This window comes from Mus musculus, chromosome 2, assembly GCF_000001635.26.
Source record: "Mus musculus strain C57BL/6J chromosome 2, GRCm38.p6 C57BL/6J".
In the NCBI taxonomy this organism is placed as follows: Eukaryota; Metazoa; Chordata; class Mammalia; order Rodentia; family Muridae; genus Mus; species Mus musculus.
Window position 1 is genome coordinate 26,208,933 of NC_000068.7, and position 23,344 is coordinate 26,232,276.

The 23,344-nt window shown below is 48.3% G+C and overlaps 1 protein-coding gene across 2 annotated transcripts in view; it reads right to left on the bottom strand.

Moving 5' to 3' along the window:
• Positions 1-191: 191 nt before the first annotated feature.
• Positions 192-23,344, bottom strand: part of Qsox2 (quiescin Q6 sulfhydryl oxidase 2) — a 28,276-nt gene continuing 5,123 nt past the window's right edge. The window contains exons 2-13 of one of the 2 annotated variants that reach the window (NM_153559.3): positions 19,415-19,515; positions 17,306-17,354; positions 16,217-16,322; positions 15,909-15,999; positions 13,289-13,434; positions 11,977-12,111; positions 11,698-11,827; positions 9,677-9,799; positions 8,701-8,851; positions 5,049-5,237; positions 2,342-2,527; positions 192-861 (exon numbers count right to left, since the gene is read on the bottom strand). In NM_153559.3, coding sequence (NP_705787.1) covers positions 659-861; positions 2,342-2,527; positions 5,049-5,237; positions 8,701-8,851; positions 9,677-9,799; positions 11,698-11,827; positions 11,977-12,111; positions 13,289-13,434; positions 15,909-15,999; positions 16,217-16,322; positions 17,306-17,354; positions 19,415-19,515 — 1,610 coding nt within the window. In that variant the 3' untranslated portion in view covers positions 192-658. Of the gene's footprint in view, positions 2,528-5,048; positions 5,238-8,700; positions 8,852-9,676; positions 9,800-11,697; positions 11,828-11,976; positions 12,112-13,288; positions 13,435-15,908; positions 16,000-16,216; positions 16,323-17,305; positions 17,355-19,414; positions 19,516-23,344 lie in introns of both variants that reach the window. The other variant, NM_001302956.1, reaches the window with a different exon arrangement.

A 23,344-nucleotide genomic window follows, 5' to 3' on the forward strand; every position in this document is an offset into this window, starting at 1 on the left:
GCATAGTCCATTCTCTCTTCACTATCTGCCTGACCTTTAGGCTGTCTTCCCGAATGCCTCTAGTTTATTTATACAAAAAATTCTTAGAACTTCAGAGTTGTGTCTGCAAACTAGATGGGAGAAAAGGGTTTGGAGAATTCCCTGAATCCAGCTTTACATAAAGCTGCTCACATTTCAAAAAACTGAAACAACTTTACTAAATGTCAAATTTCTTTATTCTTACAATGTGCACATTAGAGTTTACTTAAATACAAAATGTACCCCTTAAGAAATTTCATTGACATTTTCATGCCAATTGCTTTTTACTCAAAATCTTTGCATTAAAAAATAAATAAACATTTAAATTACTGAACTATTCTAGATATTAATCTTAATACCTCTCATAAAACTTCAGACTTTAAAACAGACCTTACACTTGGCCCAAAGATGGGTCCCTGGAGGGATGCAAGCCTTTTCACTGCAGAATGAACAGTTCAAACAGGGATGTCCGTGGCAAGCTTGTCCCCCAGAAGGGATGACCTGGGACTGTACAAGAGCAGCTGAAAGTAGGATCTGCCCAGAGTGGGCTTCTGCAAACATCAGCCACGCCAGGCACTGTGGGGTGCTATGGCAGCCCCAGGGCCACCCTTCGGGCTCAGACATTTCACTGGAGCTGTCCTTAAATAGGCCCAATTCTCAAGCTGACAGACCAGGAGTGTTCATCCTTGGAAACACCTAACGATGATCTGGGCTTGTTTGTTTTTAAGCACAGGACTCCAGGTTTCAAAGAAGAAACTTCCTCCACAGGGAAGTGAGGCAGGAGGTTCACGTGGCTGAGTCTGGCCATCTGCCCCAGCCAAGGTCTGGCTCTCAGAACTGATCCTGCCATGTGATGAAAGGAGGGTTAATAACAGCCCAAGGAGACAGCTGTCCATTTTCTTAAGTGGCAGCAGGGACATCGATAATACAGGGTCTTAAATGGTACCCATGTGACCAACTGTCATTGGGAAGGATGCAAATATAAAAGATAGAATATGCAAAATGGAATGTACACACATGCACACACATGCGCACATGCGCTCTCACCACACACACACACACACACACACACACACACACACACACACACACACACACACAGAGAGAGACTAGCTTGCTTTATCCAAATAAAAGGAAGCTCCTGAGCTATGGAGGGTCTCAGTAAGAATGTTTCCAGAAATGTAGACTTAGTCCATTTGTTAAAAGTCTTTAGGCACAAGTTTACCATTGAGATTTTACAAATAATGTATTTAAGTTGATGTTGTTGTTTTTAAGTTACCCTCAAGGCCAGGAGACCAAGTACACAGGGGTAGCATCCCATGCCACCACCAGTGTCTTCTGTAGTGTACATGACAGACATGACAGGGTCTTTAGAGGCTTCCTGGAGACTGCACTGCCCCACAGAGACCAAGACTGCACTACAGCTTGACCTGGGTATTTAAGACGCAGGGAAGCTACAACATAACTTAGTGGCCTCTAGGCCCTGTACCCCACAAGATGATCAGACTTCCTTGTTCAAGTTCAGAGCACCCTGAGCCCCCATGAAAGCACTTTTGGCTTATGCAGGAACACAGCCCACATCTGTGGCAGGGTGTGTGCTGTCTGTAGAGGCCTCTGTGCTTTGGCTGCTCATCTCTGGATGCTGTGCCCAGAGAGAGGGGGTGGGTGGGAAGGTAACAAATGTAGATGTGAGGCTTCATGGAAGGCTGTGTGGCTGTGGGTTGGACCTGCCCCCTTCTAGCATATAGGGCCAAATACACACTAGTCTAACATGGAGGCTGGGAAGGTGAGGACAAGGTAACAGCAAGGCAAAAATGTTCCATAGGAAAAAAAAAAAGAAAACATGCTCCTCCAGACACCATGCTGGGCACATTTGCAAAATCCCTGATCCCAACATTAAAGCTGCAGGTGTGTGGGTGGTTCAAAGCTTCCTCTGTATCGCCATGACTGCCCCAGGGTCTCTACACAGCTGGGTGGTAGAGCCGGACTTTCCATCGCTTGGACCTCACTCTGAAGAAGAAGTACATGATCATCAGGAACAAGGAGGAGGCCACGTAGAGCACCACGCAGAGGCTCATGTCCAGACTGGAGAAGCCAACCCCAAGGAAGGGCACAACTGCCTTGGCCTCCTTAAGTGCCTGGGGCCCCTGAGGGCTCTGGAGTCTTAGGTCCAGCCTGTGATGCAGGCTCTTGGAAAGGTCAGTTCTGGGACCCAGGATATGGGGTGGACGGAGACTCCCAGTGTCATGGTGTCTCCAGGACTTCCCTGAGGGGTTAAGACCTTTGCCTTCTTCTTGCTCTCTGCCCTGGGCTTCCCACTCACCAGGACTGCCCTGGTCCACAGAGTATGCGTCCACCAGGTTGTCCCTGCTATAGTGCTGTTTCAGGAACAGAAGCACCTGGCCCTCATTCCAGCTGTCCAGGCCTTTAATTTCCTCATGGCAGGCTGGGCAGAGGTCTGGAGTGGGCCATGGAACCTTTGGAAACTTGGGGTCCTCACTCAAATGGCCTAGAAGGGAGGCAAAGAGAGAACCACAGAGAAACCTTTCAGCCACAGGATGCTAGTATGTCTCATCCTACCTAGCACACTAACTGTCCCAGCTTTCCTCCCTCCACCACTCCTGGGCATCCAAATGCCCTCTTCTTTCTGGCAAGCCATGCATACAAAGGAGGTACATTGCATTCTGGGCTCTACTTGCCTCTCAAGGGACTAGACTCTATGACTCACCTAGACCTTCCCTCCTGCATGGGTCCATCAAGTTCTCACTTCTGTGTCCTATTTTGTTTGAGACAGGGTTTCTCTGTGTAGCTCTGGTTGTCCTGGAACTTGTTCTATAGACCAGGCTGGACTTGAAATTAGAGAGATCTGCCTGTGGCTTATACCACCATGGCTGGCTTGTGTCTGTCTTAAAGTGCCCTTGAGACCCATAACCTCACAAAGCCCTTGAGCCCTCTGGCTGGTGGAAGCATCCCCCCTTCCTCTGCCCCAAACACTACCTACTCACATATTTTCCACACTCTAGAACCTTTCCCTGACCCCCAGGCCCTGAAGATTCCTAAAGACCTTGGACTTGACTCCAGTAGGGGAATTCATGTTTAGACAAACCAGGACATTTTGCAGTACATACATATGAACCTGTCTCCTAAGTGGAAACAGGTCCCCCTTGAGTCTTGCCACCTCCCAGGTCATCCCCACATCTGTATTGGCAAGCACACACCAGAAGCCACCAGGCACTGCTCCTGCGTGTTTCCCAGCTGAAACACGCTTCCATTCGGAAACATGATTCTCCCAAGGTGTCCCTACTGCTCCCTTGATCCCTCCCCAGAGATGGAAGTGCACACTGCTCTGCTGTGATTACCCTGTGCCCCTCTGCTCCACAGTGTGGCGTGTACAGAGTTAATAAAGGCAGGTCTATTTGTGTGTGTGTGTGTGTGTGTGTGTGTGTGATAGGTGCTACACTACACACAGGGTGAGGAGACAAGGCAAAGGCCAGCCAGCCCTGGCTGAAGGAGTCAGCCAGTACATGCGGATGGACTCTCTGAGACACATATCAGGAGTCTTCTACATAAAACAAAGCACGGTCTGACAAAGATAGCGAGCCAACCCCTAGGCTGGTTGGTGGGCCTGGTGAGGAGGTGAGGAGTCTCAGGAGCAACATTACACCAGGCTACACAGCCCTTCCCGCTGTGGCCTAATGATGTGGGCACTTGTGGTGGGGGACAACAGGGCCCCTGGACTGGGCAAGGTCCAGCTGGTGTCTTGTTCTGGCTGCCTCAGAGCCAGGCGCCTGGTGGGAGGGAGCTAGGGAAGGCATTAGAGAGAAATCCCTATCTAAGGGCCACTACACCAGCGCCTTGAGGCAAAGTAAATCCTCCACACGAAAGGCACCGTCTGCTCTTGGTGCCAAGAAAAACCAATTTTCTTTAGTGCTTTAGTTGTAATATGCTTTATAATACAGCAGATTAAACAAAAACCAAGAGTTTAGTGACATTTTCCATTCATCTCTATTAAATTCATTTCTCAGTAGAATTACTCTTAAGCCTAATTTTAATCTGCCATTGATTTTGGAATAGTGGGAATTACTTAACCCTGACAGACTACATGGACCCTCTATTTTGTTTTCTTAAAACAAAATCACATGTGAGGCTTGCTTAGCAATCTGAGATGTGTGTGTGTGTGTGTACATGTCTGGGTGCCTGTGCTATGTGTGCACACTCTGGAAAGGGTCAGGGCACAGAGCATCTTCCTCAGTTACTCTCTGATGCTCTCATGGTCTGAAACAGGCTCTGTCCTTCAACCTGGAGTTTGCAGAATGGATTGTGCTGGATTGGCCAGCAAGATCCAGGGATCCTCCCCAGCACCAGAATGTAGGTCTGGGTTATTGTACCCAGATTATGGTTTGTTTTGTTTTTAAGATTTATTTATTATTATATCTAAGTACACTGTAGCTGTCTTCAGATGCACCAGAAGAGGGTATCAGATCCCATTACAGATGGTTGTGAGCTACCATGTGGTTGCTGGGATTTGAACTCAGGACCTTCAGAAGAGCAGTCGGTGCTCTTAACCACTGAGCCATCTCTCCAGCCCACCCAGGTTATGTTTTTAATAGATAAACTCAGATCCTCAGATCCTTGTCTGCATGGCAAGAACTTTACAAATTGAACTAAATCTCCAGTCCCTGAGAACAGATTTTAAAGATAATAAAAGTGTTTAGCAAAATTGCTATAGGTTCCCCCCCCCCTTCCAGAGTTCATAATTACTTGTGGTAAAGCTGTAGGGGTGGCATTGGAGGGAGATTCGGGTAAAGAAAGAGCCCCATCTGTGTCTACAAGGGCCAGGGGCTCCAAAGCCAACAGGACACAGTGCTCTGAGACACCCTGGGCAAGCAGTAGCAAGAGGGAACTTACTGTCCTCAAACACACTGTCTAGGGCACCCTTGGGGGCCTTGCAGTGGGTCAGACCCTCCAGATCCAGGCTCAAGGCTATGTGCTCAAGTGTGGGAATAGCAAAGAACATGCAGGCCTCTTACCTGCCAGGCGGCTGTTTACCATGTTGTGCTTTCTCCAAAGCCAGAGAACAGCTTGGTCTGGAGTTTTCACAGAATCCATGGACTCCTTAGCCATTTCCTCAAAATGTTCACCACATTCTTTGCACCCAAAGAATGTGCGAATGTATCTCCTGATGGCCTGCAACACAGCCTGGGGGTGGCCTTCAAAGCCTGCAGAGGGAAGACGGAAGAACATCAGTGCTGCCAGCCTCCGGGTCGCCAAACCTGGACCTGACAGGGCTCAAACAGGGAGAGACCAGATAGCACCTGAGATCGTGGAGTGGCCCCACGAGAAGCCCCAGGATGGGTTCCCCAGGCACCACAGTATGACTGGGGTGGTGAATGCTGCCCCCAGTGCATGAGGACAGTGGCCGCATACTGGGCATTCTGAAAGTTGAGTGCCAGTTCCAAGAGGAACAAGCCCAATAATCCAGAGGCCTCGATCCCCATAAGCTTTAAAAGGACTGTGTTAACATTCCTCACCATGTTTGTTCCTGGTTGTCTCTGGCCTTGACCTCATGACCCACAAAACAACCTAACCCCAAAGAGTGTGTTTTCCCTTGGATCTGCCAGTCTGCCAGCTGTGTGTACTGCCTACTTTGTAACTCCTAAAAGTGACACTTGTGGAGGTGAGGCTCTCACTCTGAGCCTGGGGCCATCCTGCTTTAGAATCCACTAGATCCATGAGCAAATATGGCTGTGTACAATCTCCCGTGAGCAGATGGGCAGCAACAGTTACTAACTGGCCAGCTGCCAAGGTTCTGTCTCGGAGGCCGACAGGGAGGCAGGCTGGCAAGGGCTGCACTCTTTCAAAAGGACTGAGCATCTCCAAATGGTGAGTTTTATTCTTTTGTTTGTTTTGATTTTTGGAAGCAGGCTCATACTATGTCAACCTGGCTGGCCTAGAACTTGCAATAGAGCTCAGGCTGGCCTTGAACTCAAGGCTGTCCCGCTTCAGCCTTCTGGGTATTGGAATTACAGGATTATAAAACTACTGGTGAGTTTTTTTGTCTTTTTATTTATTTTGTTTTACAAGACAGGGTTTCCTTGTACAACCCAGGCTGTCCTAGAACTCACTCGGTAGATAAGGCTCGTCTCAAAGTCAGAGATTCACTTGCCTGTCTCCTTGGTGCTCAGATTAAAAGCATGCACCACAACCTAGCTGATTTTAAAATACAAAAGTCCAGCATCTAGGGCCATGGTTCCTAGCAAAACAGAGGCTTCCAGGACAGAAGCAGCAGGCCTGACAGGTAAACAGCATTTTCAGAAAGCAATCTATCCCATAGGCAGAAGCAAGCAGCCAGAGACAAACAAGCCAACCAACAGGAATGGGCTGCAGCCTGACAGAGGTAAGCATGTGAGTAAGGGATGAGCCTCACAGACAAAGTGACTGAGAAGAGAGTGCATCTTCCTTGGCAACCTTCTCATACACCCCGACCCAGGGACCTGTCCACAGACGCTCCTGGACGTGAGGAGTTACACTGGGGCCTTTGTATCCAGGAGTCAAAACCAGCATCGCTGTTCCTGCTGACTTTCACTGCACCCACCAGTAGCTGGGCAATGCCTGCTGTGAGACACTGTTGCTAGTCTTGTAACCAGCCTGCCTGGCCTCCCTCTCCCTACCAGATCTTCAAACATCTGCCTCACGTCACAGTAATCCCTCCTCTTGCCCACCAAACCTCTGCTTGCTCCAGCCTTAATCTTTAAAGTGGACACGAACCATAAACCACTACCTGGGGGAGGGTTAGACAATGCAGGCAGCACTTTAGTAGACGGGTTTAAATCAGCTTCGAGAAAAGAAAACCTCAAAGATTTAATCCTGCTCCTCGCTTGACCCAATTCCATTGGCAGGGGACTACTCTCCTTAGGGCTGTGTCAGGCTGTGTTCAAGAGGACAGGCTGCTGCAGCTGCCAGCCTGATGTCTGTCATGCAGACATCAAGCGTGTCCTAGGACCTCTGGCTCTGGCTGCCCCAAACTTTCTTTGAGCACTCTTTGTTGAGCACACATCAGCAGTGTGCTGAGGAGCTAGCATGGCAGGAGCATGGTGGATGAGCACTCGTTTCCTTTTTCTGCATAGACAAGAGACCTCTGGAGTCAGCCTGTTTTAGGAGTAGTCCTGATGCATTAAGTCACATAGTGCTATGGGTCTGATCCCAGTGTCTGGATTGTTTCTGAGGTGCTGTGTGCTCCGCTTTCTTCTGATTCCAACAGAGATGTGAGATTAAGACTGACCAACCTCCCCACATCCTGGGCATACCCTTTTGTAAAGTGAGTTGGGTGCTTCTATACTGAAGTGAGTCTATCTTTCTAGCTTTGAATGACAGCCTGTCAAAGCCCTTAGGGTCCTTCCTGATCTTTGTTGCCACCTAGTAGGAAGCTGAAGCTAGTCTGTAGGAGCTAGTTAATCCAAGCCTTCCCCTGGATGGCCATACCACCACACACCTACACAAGCAACAGGAGGAATCAAAGAATCCTGCAGCCCAGCCAGACCCAACTGTGCACCCATCTAACATAAGCAAGCAAAGTGGTAGGTGTGTGACAACACCACAGAGTCAGGGGAACTTTATGATGCTACTGGAAGGCCCTTGGGATCTCATGGACTCCACTATGGCTTAGTATCAACGTGGCTGGACACATGTGGGTCAGACAGACTGAGGCACAAGAGCTGAAGGACAGACACTTGCTCTATAGCTGCAGGGGCTTGATGGACCGGAAAGTACCCACACGGCCACATCCAGAGTAGATAAAAATTTCAATACAGGCTAAAGCCTTGAAGGGGAGAGTAGATATACTTCTCATTTTGCAATTGTGGAAATACTGGCAGTTATCAGTCCCTATCCTCAGGTTTTATAGTTTTTACTCCTTGTGAAAGGTAGCCCTGGGATTGTGCCCAGTCCCTGACTCTGAAAACTCACAGGTTTTTGTTCCCAAGGGAGCAGAGTGAGACCAAGATGACAGAATTTATTAGCGCCGCTCTTCCACTGGCTCCCTCTTATTAAGTGAGCTGCTAAGATGTGAGCAGGCCTCAGAGAAATGGATGAGGACCCTCTAGCCAGGACACAGTAGGGACTTGAGGGCCTTGGGAGAGCAGGCAGTGAGCAATCAGGAAGCTTGGAAGTGGGTCTATCTCAAGTTGAATTTGGTTTCATTATACAGAAGCCAAGGACCCAGGTTAAACCACACTCAAGATTCCTGACCCAAAGAAACTCTAGCTGCTCAACTTGAGGCTAAATTGTTCTAGAACAAATGATAAATGATATATCTCAGTAACCAGGGTTCACTTGCCTTATTTTATTGAGTAAACCAAGGTGAGTTTATACTACAAAGTACACTACAAAACCATAGAGGCTGCTCTGCCCTCTGATTTTTTTCTAAAGTAAGGCTGCTGTGGCAAAGGATTCAGAAGTCTCCCTCCAGCCTTCCATGCACAGGCAGGCTATGCTTGTGGTGTCTGTATTCTGAGATGCTCACCTCTACACTTAGTGTGTCCCCTGGCCCGACATCTAGGTGACTGGCACCTCATACATATCAAGGCTTTGCCTCGTGGGTGTTTATGCTGCACAGGTCGTGCACTCCAACCAGACAGTGAACACAGAAGGCCACTAGTGCCAGCTTGGTTAGGTGATGGGTACCTGTGCCAGCCAGCGCTTCTGGATGGGTGGAGGCCTGAACCGTCAAAGTGTGAAACAGTTTCCAGAGGGAGCATGGGTAGCCCCTCAACTCCAATCGACTTCCTTGACATCCCACCCACTTTACGTGGCTGGTAAGAAAGATTCCAGAAATCTGAGAAGAAAACATCCACAAAGAATATAAGACAAATGTTAAAATTAACACTAGCTGCAGGATGCTTCTGGCCTTGAGTGGGGAGATGATCATCCAAGGGTATGTATTTATCAAAGTTTCTCACTGCACACCAATAATTTTATTTAGCACTTGGATTAAGGATAGATAATTGGCTAAAACTGGAGAATCTTGAGTTTGAGGCTAGTCTAGATTACACGAGAACCATTATCTAAAGAAAGAAAGAAAGAAAGAAAGAAAGAAAGAAAGAAAGAAAGAAAGAAAGAAAGAAAGAAAGAAAGAGAGAGAAAGAGAGAGAAAGAGAGAGAGAGAGAGAGAGAGAAAGAAGGAAAGGAAGGGAGGGAGAGAAGGAGGGAGGGAGGGAGGGAGGGAGGGAGGAATGAATCAAACAACGATGTAAGAACCGAAAGCCAAGCCGTAGGTGCTGTATGGTTTGAAGGCAGCTCTCCCAGCATGTTCTTGCTGGGCTGTCCTTACACTGACGCCTTCAGGGTAACCTAGCAGCATCACTGGGGTAAGGATGTGAGCATGAAGTCATCATAGAAATAGGAACAGAAAAAATAATGAGGCTTCTCTACTTGGGGGCCTGGGGCTTTTCTACATGGGGAAACGGGTTTTTCCAAGCAGGGAGATGAGGCCTGTGCTGTGGTACCAAGTACTAGCAGCAAAGCCAGGAAGGCACCATGGGTGGGTAGATTTACTCTTCCTTTCTGCAGATTCTGGGTCCCAGTCAGGCCTGAGCAGCAGGAAGAAACCTGGGAAGTGAAGGAAATAGCAGTGTGTGCACTAGACATGGTGGGGACTCACCTGCATTTTGTTGTTGACTAGGTCTAGGATGGCATTATATGGAATCTTGTCCAGGGGGAGGTTGGCCAACCACTCCTGCAGTGTCTCCAACAGCTTCTTGACTGCAGGCCGGCCAGGGAACAGCTAAGAAAGAAGAATCCATCCTCTGAGATGCTGAGAAAAATTGCCACTACCTACCAAAGTCTGAAAGCAGCACAAAGAGCTGTGACCCTGTGACAAAGTCCACAAAGCATGGTCAAAGTCCCACACCAACACACGCCCTGCCTCAGGCAGTCCTTTAAGAAAATGAATTCAACCTTAAGATCAGCCTAGAACTGGGGCTTCTTCAAGAACTAGGGGGATTCCAGATGGCTATTTTATGACGTCAGACAGGGAGACTGCTGGGCATGGTGTATTACCAAGTTATCAAGAGCATAATAGCCCTCCAGGAGACACTACCCGCATACTTATCCTCTTTCCACACTTCTTCAGTTCCAACAGCCTCTTTTACTACCTCTAATCAACTGCCCTACAAGGCATATAGATAGGAACAAGAACCTATCACAGGCATTGATGACATGCAGCCTACTGGAGAGCAAGTAGCTAAGAGAACCCTGGTGGTTTTCTTCCTCTTTGGATGGTATGTTGTTTGTCTGCTCTCTCTTTCTATCTGATAGTATATTGCTTGTTCCCTGTCTGTCTTGGTTTTTTCAAGACGGGTTCTTTGTGTAGCCCTAGCTATCCTGAAGCTCCCTCTGTAGACCAAGTTGGCCTTGAACTCACAGAGATCCTCCCCCTCTGTCTCTTGAGTGCTGGGAATAAAGGCGTGAGCATAACTGGCTTTTAGATATATGTTTATGCACTAATTACAAAAGCATTACGTTGGCTAATTTTACACCTGTAAGTCTTGCTGTGACTTAAGGAGCTGTTACCATCATATGGTGCGTCCTCAAGCCTCAGACCTAACTGAGAGAAGGCAGGAGGGCAACAGCAAAGAGACTTGCTCATCGAGGCAAGGCCAGCGCCTGCAGGCCAACAACTGTGTGCCTGGAGCGAGTGCGCTGGCTGGGAGTCAATCCAGGCAGCAGTGTCTAGTGAGACATAGGGTTAGCTTAGCTGAAGACGTTCTGGTTTTGAGACAGGGTCTCTATGTAGCCCTGGCTGACCTGGAACTCAACATGTAAACTAAGCTGCAGAGGGCAGGGAGATCTTCTCCCCCATGCTCTGGGCACCGGGAATGATTACTTGGTAGGAAACTGAGCCAGTACCAGAACATGAGCCTGTACCATAAATCACCATGATGGAGGTGGTCCTAGCCCATCTAGGTCTTCTGAGGATGCCAAGCATTCTGCCCTGTCTTATCCTTGCCTACCCCTTCCTACCTCGACAAGCAAAAGTCCTGCTCTTCAGGGGCCAGCCATCAGAACTTGCTAGCTTAGGGTTTTTCTTCCAAGCCCTTGGGAGCCCACCTACTGGGGCCAGAATGTCCATGGAGCACAGCCCTGCCACACCTATCAGCCTTCCTGCATTAGCTTTGTTAGGTATCTCTTCAAAGTTACCCCTTAGCCTTGCTCAGCACTTACACATGGAACTAATTCCCTCACATGGCTTCTGGAAGACTGTGGCTATGCTGGCCAGTCTTTTTCAACCTGACTCTGACATGGCAGGACCTGGGTTGTGCTGTGTCATGACCTTCCCCATCTCTGGACACCTAACTCTCCTAGGACCCCAGTCTGAAGCTGCTTAGGAGCAGGTTCCCACCCTTCATATCTACACAACCATTCGTCTATATCTATATAACCTGCTTATTCCTCTTGCCTCATCTACTGGTTCCCTCAGCCTGCTGAACTGCCCAAGCTGAGTCAGAGAGTCAGAGCTCAGTGTGCTCTGCTCTTTGTCCTCAGCCTCTTCTGCTCATTGTCAGGCCATACCAGTCACTACCAGGTGGTCCAGGCTGGCCAATCACCCACATCAGCAGACAGATGATCCTAGCTCATACTAAATGGGACCCAGTACCATAGCCTGAGCAGAACCACCCATACCTTGGCAACGACAGTCACGAAGTCCCTGAATGTCTTTAACTGGGCTCCAGCCAGGGACCTGTGAGCAGCCAGCTCCACTCTCAGCAGGTAGTGAAGTCCCGACTCCAGGTCTGCAGTATACAGCTTGGCCCTGAGAGAAGTGGAGAGTTAGGAAAAATACTTCCTGCCTTCCTGTACAAAGGCCCTCTTGTTTCTACCATGCCCCCAGGTGGGAGGTAGACTGAGGAAGCCACCCCAGAGGGTAGCCTCTCTGCTGCACCCAGTACCACTCATACTTGCCTGTCAAATTCTTTCCAAACCACCACCTCTGATTTTTCTTCTTTGTTGGACTTTTCAGGCAAGAAAAGTGACTTTTTCCTTACATCTGGTAAGGATTTTAAATGAGAGGAGAAAAACGATCGTAGAGGCTTTGCACTGTGAAAGGAAGAAGGGCAGGGATGTTTTTTATGGCTATCAAGATCACACAGCCTCTGCAGGCCATAGCTTGGAACAGACTGGCCATTCCCCTTGTGCACACACTGACAAAGGTGATGAAGGGCACCCGTGTCAGCTGAGTCCCATCTCAGACGAGGAGACAGAACATCGAGTGCAGAGACACCCTGACTGACAGCTGCAGTAAGCTCACCCATACTTGCTGGAACTTAGGACGTTTGTAAAGCTGTTGGAGCATCTACCACAATCAGCTTCATCTTGGCTATGACTCTACTGTCCCAGAGGCCTTCATGACACACTTGCTCTGCCATCGGAACCATGTCTGGAGGCCAGGCCTAGAGTTAGCACCTCCCAAGCTATCAGATGCTCAGAAGCCATCAGTGTCCCTTGCAGAGAATACAGTAGTGTGGCTGTACAGTATTAATGTGGCTTTGTGTTAGAGGTTGCACATGTGATATGCTTGTGCTAAGTTACACACAACTGTCATCGGAACCCAGTGGCAGCCACGGCAGTAACTGTTAGAGCAGCCTCCCAGGTGCCCAGGGCCTCCCAAGAAGCTCTATGACCTCAGGTGCTCTGCTTTTTCTCCCCCTTTGAGAGAGGGTTTCATGTAGTTCCTATGTAGCCAAAGATGACCTTAAACTTCTGATTCTCTTGCCTCACCCCCCAAATGCTGAGATTACAGGTATGCATCATGCCCAGGCATGCAGCAACAGATCAAACCCAGGCTTCCTGCACGCTAGCCAAGGCTCTCCTGCAGCCTTACAGCTTTCATGAACTCGCACATCTGTTTTGCTTTCTGAAGCTTTATTCAAGGTCACTTTATTGACCTGTTGCCTGGTGCCCACCCCAACCTCTCCCTCTACAGAGTTTGTTGGTCACACAACGGACACAAACAAAAGCCCAGACTTACCAAAGGAGGGGATACCTGTTGCACTTGGGGTTTGCTCAGAAACTCATGGCAAACAACTACCCCAGATCCTGGGGCATGGTCATAGGCAGTTCGGAGAAGATGGCTGGGGAATATGGCTTCCTTACATCTTAGCCAGCTAGAGTCTGTCACGTGGACTCTGAGCCTTTATCCAGTATGCCAGTGAACTGCAAGTCTCCACAGCCCTTACTGAATGCTCACCCACTCATTATACAAAGTAGTACTTACACATTAACCAGTCCATGAGACCCATTTGGGTAAATCAAGTAACAGGAAGGCACTGAAGTAATGCCAAGTGTCCCCAGAAATGCTTTGTCCGTATCCAGTGCTCGGCTCACCATGATGTTTTCATATGGAATCAAATCTAAGATCACCTGCAGAAGAAGTTGTGTTACTGCCCTGCTTTTCTCAGAAAACATCCTCAAGTGTGCAGACCCCCTACTTCACAGGTGACCCTTCATCTCACAGGTGCTGAACTATCCGCACCACACGTGTGGAAAACCTTGTTCAACTTGCAAACAGCTGGATGGTAGGACATGCAGTGCTGTACCAACTACACACGATTGAGGCACAGTACCACAGTCTGCATCCCTCCTACTGCAATCAAAAATGGTCTGTGAATCTTAACTTACTGTGTTTTAAGCAGCTCACCAAGTCATATGACCACCCTCATTTAGTAATTTTTCAGAATAATCAAAAGAAACATTGTTGATCCTCTGTGTATGTGTGTGTGTGTGTGTGTGTGTGTATGTGTAGGTATGTATGTATTCTTATGTGTGCAAGTATGTGTATGTATGTGGATGCATGTGGAGATCAGAGGATAGCTTAAGGTGTCCTCTGAATAATGACTTAGGTACCATCTACTTTGTTTTTGAAACAGGGTCTCGGTTGGCTGGCCAGCAAACCTCAGAGATGGGCTTGCTTCTGGCTACTCAACACTGGGATTATGGAACTCAAGTCCCCATGTTTGCAGGACAAGTACTTTATGGGCTGAACCATAAAGTAATCAAGCCCTGAAAGTAACATTATTTTTTAGGATTTATTTTATTTATATGAGTACACTGTCACTGTCTTCACACACATCAGAAGAGGACATCGCATCCTATTACAGATGGTTGTGAGCCGCCATGTGGTTGCTGGGAATTGAACTCAGAACCTCTGGAAGAACACTTAGTGATCTTAATGGCTGAGCCATCACTCTAGCTCCCAAAGTAACATTTGTTACTAAATTTTTGTCTGCAACAGAATCTATAAGAATGGAGTAAGCACCTCACCACTATCAGCTATAGCCCCGTTTTTCCAACACTCTGCCCACTGTGTGCCCACATTTTGGGGCTAACAGGTTATTCAACATTATTCTAGCTCTAGAGCCAGGAGGGTTGGGGTAGCTCCTGCAAGCAACTTGTACCTTCGGGGCTTGCTTAGCCGGAAGGAGCTGCAGTGGGTCTTAGTCACAGGGGGACTATGTGTCTAAAAAAACCCTCCTATGCTCACCACATGGCAAGTGGAGTCTGTTGTTCTCTGCTGCTCTTAGATGCCAACAAAGCCAGCTACTTGCTGAGCTGAGGAACAGATTCCATGTAGGTGGATGTACCCCGAGATCATGGTAGCGGTGGCAGCAGTGGGAGAAGTGGCAGAGGTAGTGGTGGTGATGGTGGTTGTCCTCCTTTTCATTTTGTTTTGTTTGTTGTTGTTATCATTGTTTTTGAGACACTTGGTAGACTTCAATGGCCTGGAACTCATATGTAGTACAGGCTAGTCTGATCTCACAGAGCTCTGCCTACCTCTGCCACTCAAGTGCTGGGATTTAGACATGTATGCCACCACACCTGGCTACAATGGTTCTTCTTGATACTAACTCTCAGGCACACACTTGGTCACAGGTCCTGTCCAGAGGACCAGGCCTCACTGATTCCAAAAGCACTGATGTGCTGGCACTACGGAGAGGGTAATCAGGGAGGAAAGCCTGTCTTCGGCCTGTAAGAGTCTCTATGTGTGTGTTTGCAGGGCAAAGGGCCTGGAAGAGCTGGCATGCAGCAGTTCTGGGCCATAGGGAAAGGAGTTGGAATAGGGAAATACAGGGAAAGGTAGGGAAAGACTGAGTTCCAGGCTCTGCTGTTCCTTAGGCCTTTCACTGGGAATCCTGCCAACCACAAAGGAAAGAACAACATGCATCACCAAGCTTGGAGGGAGGGCAGGGAGGTCCAGAGGGTAGGCACATATGGCTGCCACACTGTTGTCTGGAGCCCGCCTCACAGCCTCCAGGGCCTCCGGAGGGCAGCACTGTCTCCTTCCTGAACTGCCCAGATAACCTAGAGAACTTCATTCAGGCAGCAGGAAGGAGGATCCCAAAGATCAGGCTGAACTTCCAAGTGGGCCAGGAGCCTCTCGTCTTCAAGGACCCTAGCACTAGCAACTGGGTCTCTGGTCCCTTGGTTTGATACTTAGCCAAAGCTGAAGGTTTCTAAACCATCCATATGACACAAACATCTCACAAAAGAAGCAAGGTTCTATAGATTCCTGGATGTGGTAACACAGCACACAGGAGATCTGTAATAGTGTGAGATAACAAATAATGGCCTTGATGAAGGCACAGCTGGGGCTGGACCCTAAGAGGCAAGTCCTGTCACTTCACTATTTTCTTTCTTTCCCTTTCTTACTTCTTTTCTTTTCTTTTCTTTCCTTTTCTTTCCTTTTCCTTTTCCTTCCTTCCTTCTTTTCTTTTTTGCTATAAACTGCTTCCTCAGGATCTCTGAAATGGCAGCTCAAGGTTGTTGCTATCAATACACTAACCACAGTCCATCCCAGCCACCCCAGCTGTAGTCCCAAAGTACATGAGACACGGTACCTCTCGTCCAACATAAGAACCATTGCTTTCAAACACAATAGCATGGTATTGGCCACTGTGGCTATCCATGAAGGAAAGGATGTCACTGGACCTGTCAGAAGAAAGAAAAACCTTCAGTGCTCTCCATGATCATAAGCTGTTACAGTATGCCAGTACCCCAGTCACTATACACACAGACATTTTAAAAACCATGCCCAAACTGTACCAGGCAACTTGGAAAAAGGAATGGACCAGGGCTGCCCACTTGCCACAGGCTACTATCACAATGCTCTGGGCCCCACAGGCCACCTTTCAATGCAGCTACTCACTGAATAGGGTCCAGGGGTGGGCATGCAGGAGGCCAGGTGCCCTCAGTATGGTTCTGCAGGAAGTCGATCATTGTCTGCCTGACTGTCCGCAGCTCCCTGTCAGGTCCTACACAAGAAAACCTGGGTCATGGCTGTGGCTCTAGGTGTCTGTCCCAAGCCCAGAGCCAAGGCCAGTGAAGGCTGCAGCACTATCCACACAACCCTGGGTGCACCGCTGCTCACTGACATGCTACATCCTGTCACAGCAGATGCATACAGTGGGAAACCACACAGCTGAGAGCAGATAATAGGACACAAGGCAAAGTGACAAATCTCACACACGTGGTGGTGAGAGTGGCCAGGTGCACCTGCTAACTCCACGTACACTGCTAGCACAGGCAAATGACTCCTGATGCCAGCAATGCCAGGTGTTGCCTGGGGGACAACCTGTGAGGCATTTCTCACTTGGCCAGGCCCACACATAAAAACACATGTACACATTTGCCGTGAATACACACTCCACCAGATATTTTTTTCAATCAGACTGTTACCACATGAAGGGGAGAGAGGACCTGCAGGGAAGAGAGGGGAGACTGGGAGGTGCCAAGTGAGCAGAATGAAAGCTACACGGGCATGAGCTAGCCAGAGGACAGGCTTCATAAAGATTATAAGAACAAATGTACTTCCACATTTCCCAAGAAGGCCAAAGCAGACAATAAAGAATTTCCTGTGGCTGGAGAGCCGGCTCAGTGGATAAAAGCATGGAGTGCTCTTCCAGGTCTGAATTTAATTCCTAGCACCTGCGTCAGGTTGTCCAAAGCCTCCTATAACTCCAGTTTCAGGGACCCCTGGCCTCTCAGGACAGACAGACAGAGGCGGGTGGGTACACATGCACAAACACATACAATTTTTTAAAAATTAAAACAACAACAACCACCTTATTCTCATCCAAACTATTAAGGTTTAACCTTTTCAGAGAAGTAACACAGCACCAATGCAAACGAGCTGACTGAGGAGGAGGCCCCGGACTCCACCCTCTGAGGCCACACTCACTTTACCAAGTTGAGTGAATCAGTCTAAAGCGTTAAAATAGAATCTGCATGTCCTTACCTTTAAAATTTTCTCCCGTTGTAAACTCCTTTGTAAATGCTTTAAAATACTAAAGGAAAAACACAAACAAATCAGAGCGCGCGTAGGGGAGTTGTGCATATGTTTAATACTTAAATGAGATGACCGCTGTCTCAACTAGAAGCTCTGGTCAGGTCCCTCCCAAAGTTACACTGATTGGACAAAACATGTTCCATATCTCTATGGACACGAGTGTTCTTGCAGCTGTGTGCTAAGCACAAACTGGGTTCCATTATGTCACATCTAACCCAACAGGGTCAGAAGCAAGACAACTCACTAGGGCTGATTCCTTACAAAGGTGGTGTCCCTTGAAGTTTTGACAGCACAGGTTCCAGGGATGAGAGGAACTATCCAGAACCTCTGAGAAGACAAGAGGTTCTAACCAGAACTGCCCCATCAAAAGCACATCAATAACAGTTAAGGAAAGGAAGTATTCCCAACATAGGCCAAAAGGAGGCAAGTGCTGAGTAAGATACTCAGAGGACTCCCTAAATTTCCAGGGGGGAAGCAGAAGCAGTCAAGAGGAAAATGGACAGACATCTTAACAGTCCTACAAGAATAAAAACACAGATGTGCTTGCCACTAGGCAAACAGGGAGCACAGGCCCTTTGCCCTGAACCACGGACAGATGTGTTATGTTGTAGAAGGGGCCCCACTGGGCCCTCTGGCCTTTTTCCCAGACTCAGTCAGGGAAACCTGTCACAGGTTGAAGGAACCCTTACAGCAATGTTAATCCATGTATTAAAAGCCAGAAGATAGCCCAACACAGCAGAGAGGGTTATCACATACAATGAGATATTATTGCACAGCCAAACCCACAGCAGTGCTCAGCAACATGGGCAAATCTTGGCAGAGTCATATGAAATATAAGAAAGAAGGCCCAGACATTTACATAGAGCACTGGTTTTTTGTTTTTTTTTTTTTGTTGTTGTTGTTTTGTTTTGTTTTGTTTTCCTTTGCAACACGGTTTCTCTGTATAGCCCTGGCTGTCCTGGAACTCACTCTGTAGACCAGGCTGGCCTTGAACTAAAAAATCCACCTGCCTCTGCCTCCCAAGTACTAGGACTAAAGGTGTGGGCCACCACTGCCTAGCCATACAGCACTGTTTAATGGAAAGCATGAAGTTAACAGCCAATATGTGACACTGTCAGCCCAAGGCCAGAAAACAAGAAAACAAACAACAATGCCCTGTGAGGTCCCCGGGGCTTGCACCACACTGAGCATCATAGTACCAAAGCCCAAAGAGAAGGGTAGGGGAAAGCAGGGGCATCACTGTGCTGGGGGTGGAGGGGGGGCTGACTCTGAGAGTACAGTGTTAACAGAATAGAGGTGCAGAACTGCAGTCACAGGCTCTTCAGAGATTAACTCCAAGTTAGGCCTTTAATCCTAGTACTCAGGAGCCAGAGCCAGGTAGATCTCTGAGTTTGAAGCCAGCCTGTTCTACAAAGTGAGTTCCAGGACAGCCAGGGCTACACAGAGAAACCCTGTCTCAACAAAAAAAAAAAAAAAAAAAGGAGGAAGAAGAGGAAGGAAGGAAGGAAGGAAGGAAGGAAAAAAAAAGAAAGAGAAGGAGGAAGAAAAAAAAAGTCAAAGGTGCTACATAGTTTTGGAGATGCCCATGAGTGTGAGACTTCCAAATGCAAGCATGTGGGCACATATTCATGCACACACTAAACAGAGGACCTTCAGCAGGGTCTCAGGTAGTTCTTCTGCCCCCTAGTGGAAGGAATATGTACAAGTCTGTCAGCTGAGCCAACTGCAGCCCAGGCAGCAGTGTACTGGAAGAGCCACTTCAAGCTGCTAGTACTTTCTGCTAGTAACAGTAGAGCCAGCAGCATGCTACCCCACAGGGATACTACCCAGCAGGCTTCTGTGGGAGCAAGGCCTTCATACTGTACCTGGGTCCGATCAGAGCCTCTGTGGCTCAAGCTGAGGAAAAATTGGGCAACGTGCTGGGATGCAAATCCCCACCAAGTCTTCAGACGGCAGGGCAGAAAGGCTAACCTGAGTTACTGGTACATGGATTCTGCCTAATAAGACCCTTGTGAAAAAGGCAGGACTGGAGCAGGGGTCAAGGTTGCTGGGGCTCACCCTGAAGGTGGGGTAGAAGTGGATGTCATATGTGCGGCACACATCCTGGTTCTTTTCTTCTGCACAGTCCAGAGCAGCAACACGGATGGCAGCAGCCCAGTCTACAAGGCAAAAATGGGACCTTGAGTAGGCTTGCCGACACCAAGCACTCCACCCTAGGCAGCGTCTGCACTAGCCCCAGCTGCCCCAGCGAAACCACCCGCACCTCCCTTTATGTTGTTCATGGGCTCTGTGCTGAGCGGGGAAAGCAGAATAACTTAATCAAAGCTAGGTGTCTTCTACCACTGTTCACCGAGAAAATAGATCTTTGCTGAATTTTCAATCACCCAGCAGTTTGCCATGCCGCAGTCTCCTATTAAAAGAGACCTGATGGGTGGAAGTGCAGGAACCAGATGCACTGTCTGCAGCCAGTAATGGATACTACGAGACACCAAGTAGAGCATGCAGCAATCAGATGGACCCGGTGGGTCCAGCATTGTGCCTATTTTTCAAATTAGGCTAGTGGTCTGAACTGAAGCACTCTACCCCACCAAGGGATGCGCATGCCATTGTCGCAGAGAGGAGCAGTCTCAGATCTCCTTTCTTACCTTCAATGCTTTTACTGGGAATGCCAACAAATGCACATGTGCATAACACCAGAAAGGGCAAATCAACTTCCTACATGTGCACTGTGTCTGTGTCAATAATTGTCAGCTCTTGTGCAAAATGATTTATCCAAACCCCTTTCAGTTCTAGAACTCAGATCACAAACTTCAGACCCAAAAGCATGGTCATAAGTCTCCTTCTCTTTTTTAGTCCAACGCACTGCCACGGCCACAGCAAATAACTGGCAAGTGTTCCTAATGCCACTAGGCACCCAGCTGGGACATCTCCTCCCATCCAACACTTTCCCTTGAGTTCTCATAAAAGATTTCTATCAGGTCCTTTTGCTAGGATTACTCTTAAGTGAAGTATAGTAATATTTCATAGTGGTACACGCCTTTAATTCTCGAACTGCAGAGGAGAGGAAGGCAGATCTCTTGAGTTTGAGGCTAGCTTGGTCTATAGAGAGTTCCAGGACAGTCAGGGCAACACAAAAAACCCCTTTGTGTGGGAGAGGTAAAGTGTGCTTCTTCAGGGGCATGAGAGGACTCAGCACCTCTGTCATTATTATGATAAATACACATTAGGTATTAATGTGTAGCCTCTTCTTGCCTCTCACCCAGGGAAGGAACACTTTGCAAGGAAAGCTGGTCCTGGAAATACAGAGATTAGTGCCTGGCTTTCTCCTGTCTTGCTCTCTGGTCACTAGCGTCAAATGCACCCTTTAGGTAACTGCAGGGGGTAAGAGATGTATACTCTTCTTTCTCCAGGGTGTTAAAATTACACCATTATTTACACTGCCAGGGACCCCCTGCAGTTCTATCCAGGCCCAAGCCCAGGCCCAAGAAGCGGTGGGCTTGCCTGGTGGTCTTTGCACGATCAGCAGCATAGCATAGCTCAGAAGTAGACACTGTGGGCAGGGGTAATAAATACTCACAAGTAGACAGGCATGAGAGACAGACAGAAGACCAATTGGGTGAGCCTGTATAACCTCTGTCTAAAAGTTGCTAGATTTCTGGCAGGAGCCCATGCAATGGGTTACTGGTGTGCTTGGCAAATGTTATTCTGTTTCCTCCAGAAACCTACCTGAAAGGCACATGAAATCATTCCTACCAGGACAAGTGATACTCCAAAACCTTAGAGACTACATTCGGGGATTAGCCAGGATAGACAGAGCAATGTCAGAGGACACTTACAGATACCAGGTGCCAGAGTTCAGTGACTGCCTTCTAATGTGAACCACCCCAGTGTCCTACATACCACCCTCACTGAAGGTATACATCTTTCCCCTCTTTTATTAAGAGTAAAAGACAAGAATAGGTTATTCATAAATAGTAATCAAATATTGCAAGCTACACAAAACCACTCTGTCCCAAGGACACTTTAAAAGCATAGAAAAAAAAACCCAACCCTCCAGTATTTCTGAGTCACAGCATAGCTTCCTGGAGCCTCCAACAGTGCAGAATTGAGGAAGAACAGTTAATCCTCCCATCAAATTAGAGGCAGACGGCACAGAAGGCTTCAAGGGCAGACTCACGTTTTGCATCTGGCCCAGCACCTCATCCTGCCACCCTGACGTGACTCAGACCCAACCAATTCACTCTGCTCACTGGGTATTTCCACCCACACTTTCCTTCCATGTCTAGAAAAGCCCCTTGTGCAGAAAAGCATGTAATGGTGAAAACTCCAAGAGCAAAATGCAGGAATCGGTCTCCTAAGTGTGCAACAGTGAAAATTCCAGAGCCAGAGGAAAGCGAAGGACCCAGTCTCCTGCTACCTAAAATACTCAAACCACCCCAAGCTGGGGTGGGTGCACCTGGGTTTACATGGTGGGGTCTGGTCCTGTTTTGTTTCTCTCATTTTTGTTAAGCATGCATACTCAGAATTGAGTGTAGGGGCTGGGTGGTTCAGTGGTAGAGAAGATCCCAGGGTTGATCCTAGCACTGTGCAGTTGCTTGCTGGTGTTGGGCACTAGCTTGGTATTTCTCAGAGTCTGCATTCTGGAATCTGCAGCAGAAGCCCACTCTAACATAAGACACAGGAAAAGAGGGTTCCCAGGAATCCTGAAGGACACAGTGCTCAGCAAGACAAACCAGAGGCAGCTTTGTAGTTTGTCTGTTTATTTGCTTTGTGTGATTTGTCTGAGATAGGCTCTGGCTATGCATTCTAGGCTGGTGTTGAACTTACAATGCTCCTGGCTTCAGACTCCTGACAGCTAAGGTCACAGACTCTTGCAATAACCCCTTGAATGTAGCCCAGCAGCAGAGACTGAACACACAAGCACCCTGACATGACTTGGCCTCTGAAAGGCTGAAGGCACTGAGAGCCTATTCCATGAGGATGGGGAGCAGTGCTGACAACTTCACCCTGGATCTCCATCAGAGCAAGGTCTTGATGCTGATCCCAGAGTTCACCCCACCCATGGTAGGGCACTGTCCCTACATATATGAGCAACCTGCTAGCAATGCACACGAGGACACCAAACTCTAGTGCCCATTTGATGAGGGAGGAAGAGGGAATCCTAGACCAACTCTGCTGACACTGATATCAGGGCAGAGACAAGAAGGTGGGAGTGTGGAGAAGCTGATGTTTCTGAATGCTCATTTACCACCTGGCTCAGCCAAGTCAGCAAGGCGCAGACAGTGAGTCACCCTACAAGGTGGAAGGAAAGTCTTAGCTCAGCTGTGCTCCTGAGAACAAGTTAGTACAACCCAAGCAGCCAGCAGGAGCTCACAAAAGGCCTCAACAGACTTGGTGGCTTCAAATCACAATCTGCACAGGTCCCCACGGTCACACAGCACTCCTTCAGATCTCTCATTCATCCTGGGCCTGGGCCTCCTGCCTGGACTCCCTCCCACTCTGCTCCCTTGGCTGCGTTGTTTCCTGTCTCCCTCCAGGTCCCTGAAGGGATACCACTTAAAACATTCACACCTCAGGTGCATGAAGCTAAGTTGAGGACAGTGAACTGAACAGCAGTCATCAGCCAGTGAGAGCTGTAGGCTGTTCCAGGGACGGCAGCATGCCTGGGCTGGGGAAGCATGGCTGAGACCTCTCAAGGGCCAAGATAGGCATTAGCATCTACAGAACACTTCCTAATTACAGTCCCCTCCCTTCCTTTTTTTTTTTTAAGCCAACAATGCCCTCTGACCTCAAGAGAGTCAGAGGAGCAGGCCTCCTGAGCACAGATTCTATCAGACACTGTGTATGTGCAAGGGCTGGGAGTAAGTCCTCCTTTCCACACTGTCATGGTGCCTGTCCACTTCTGGCCTGGCCTGCCCTGAGTCCTGTCTCTGTGATATCTATCCCAGCATCTCTTCTGAAATGTCCTGTCACCCTCAGCTCCAAGTG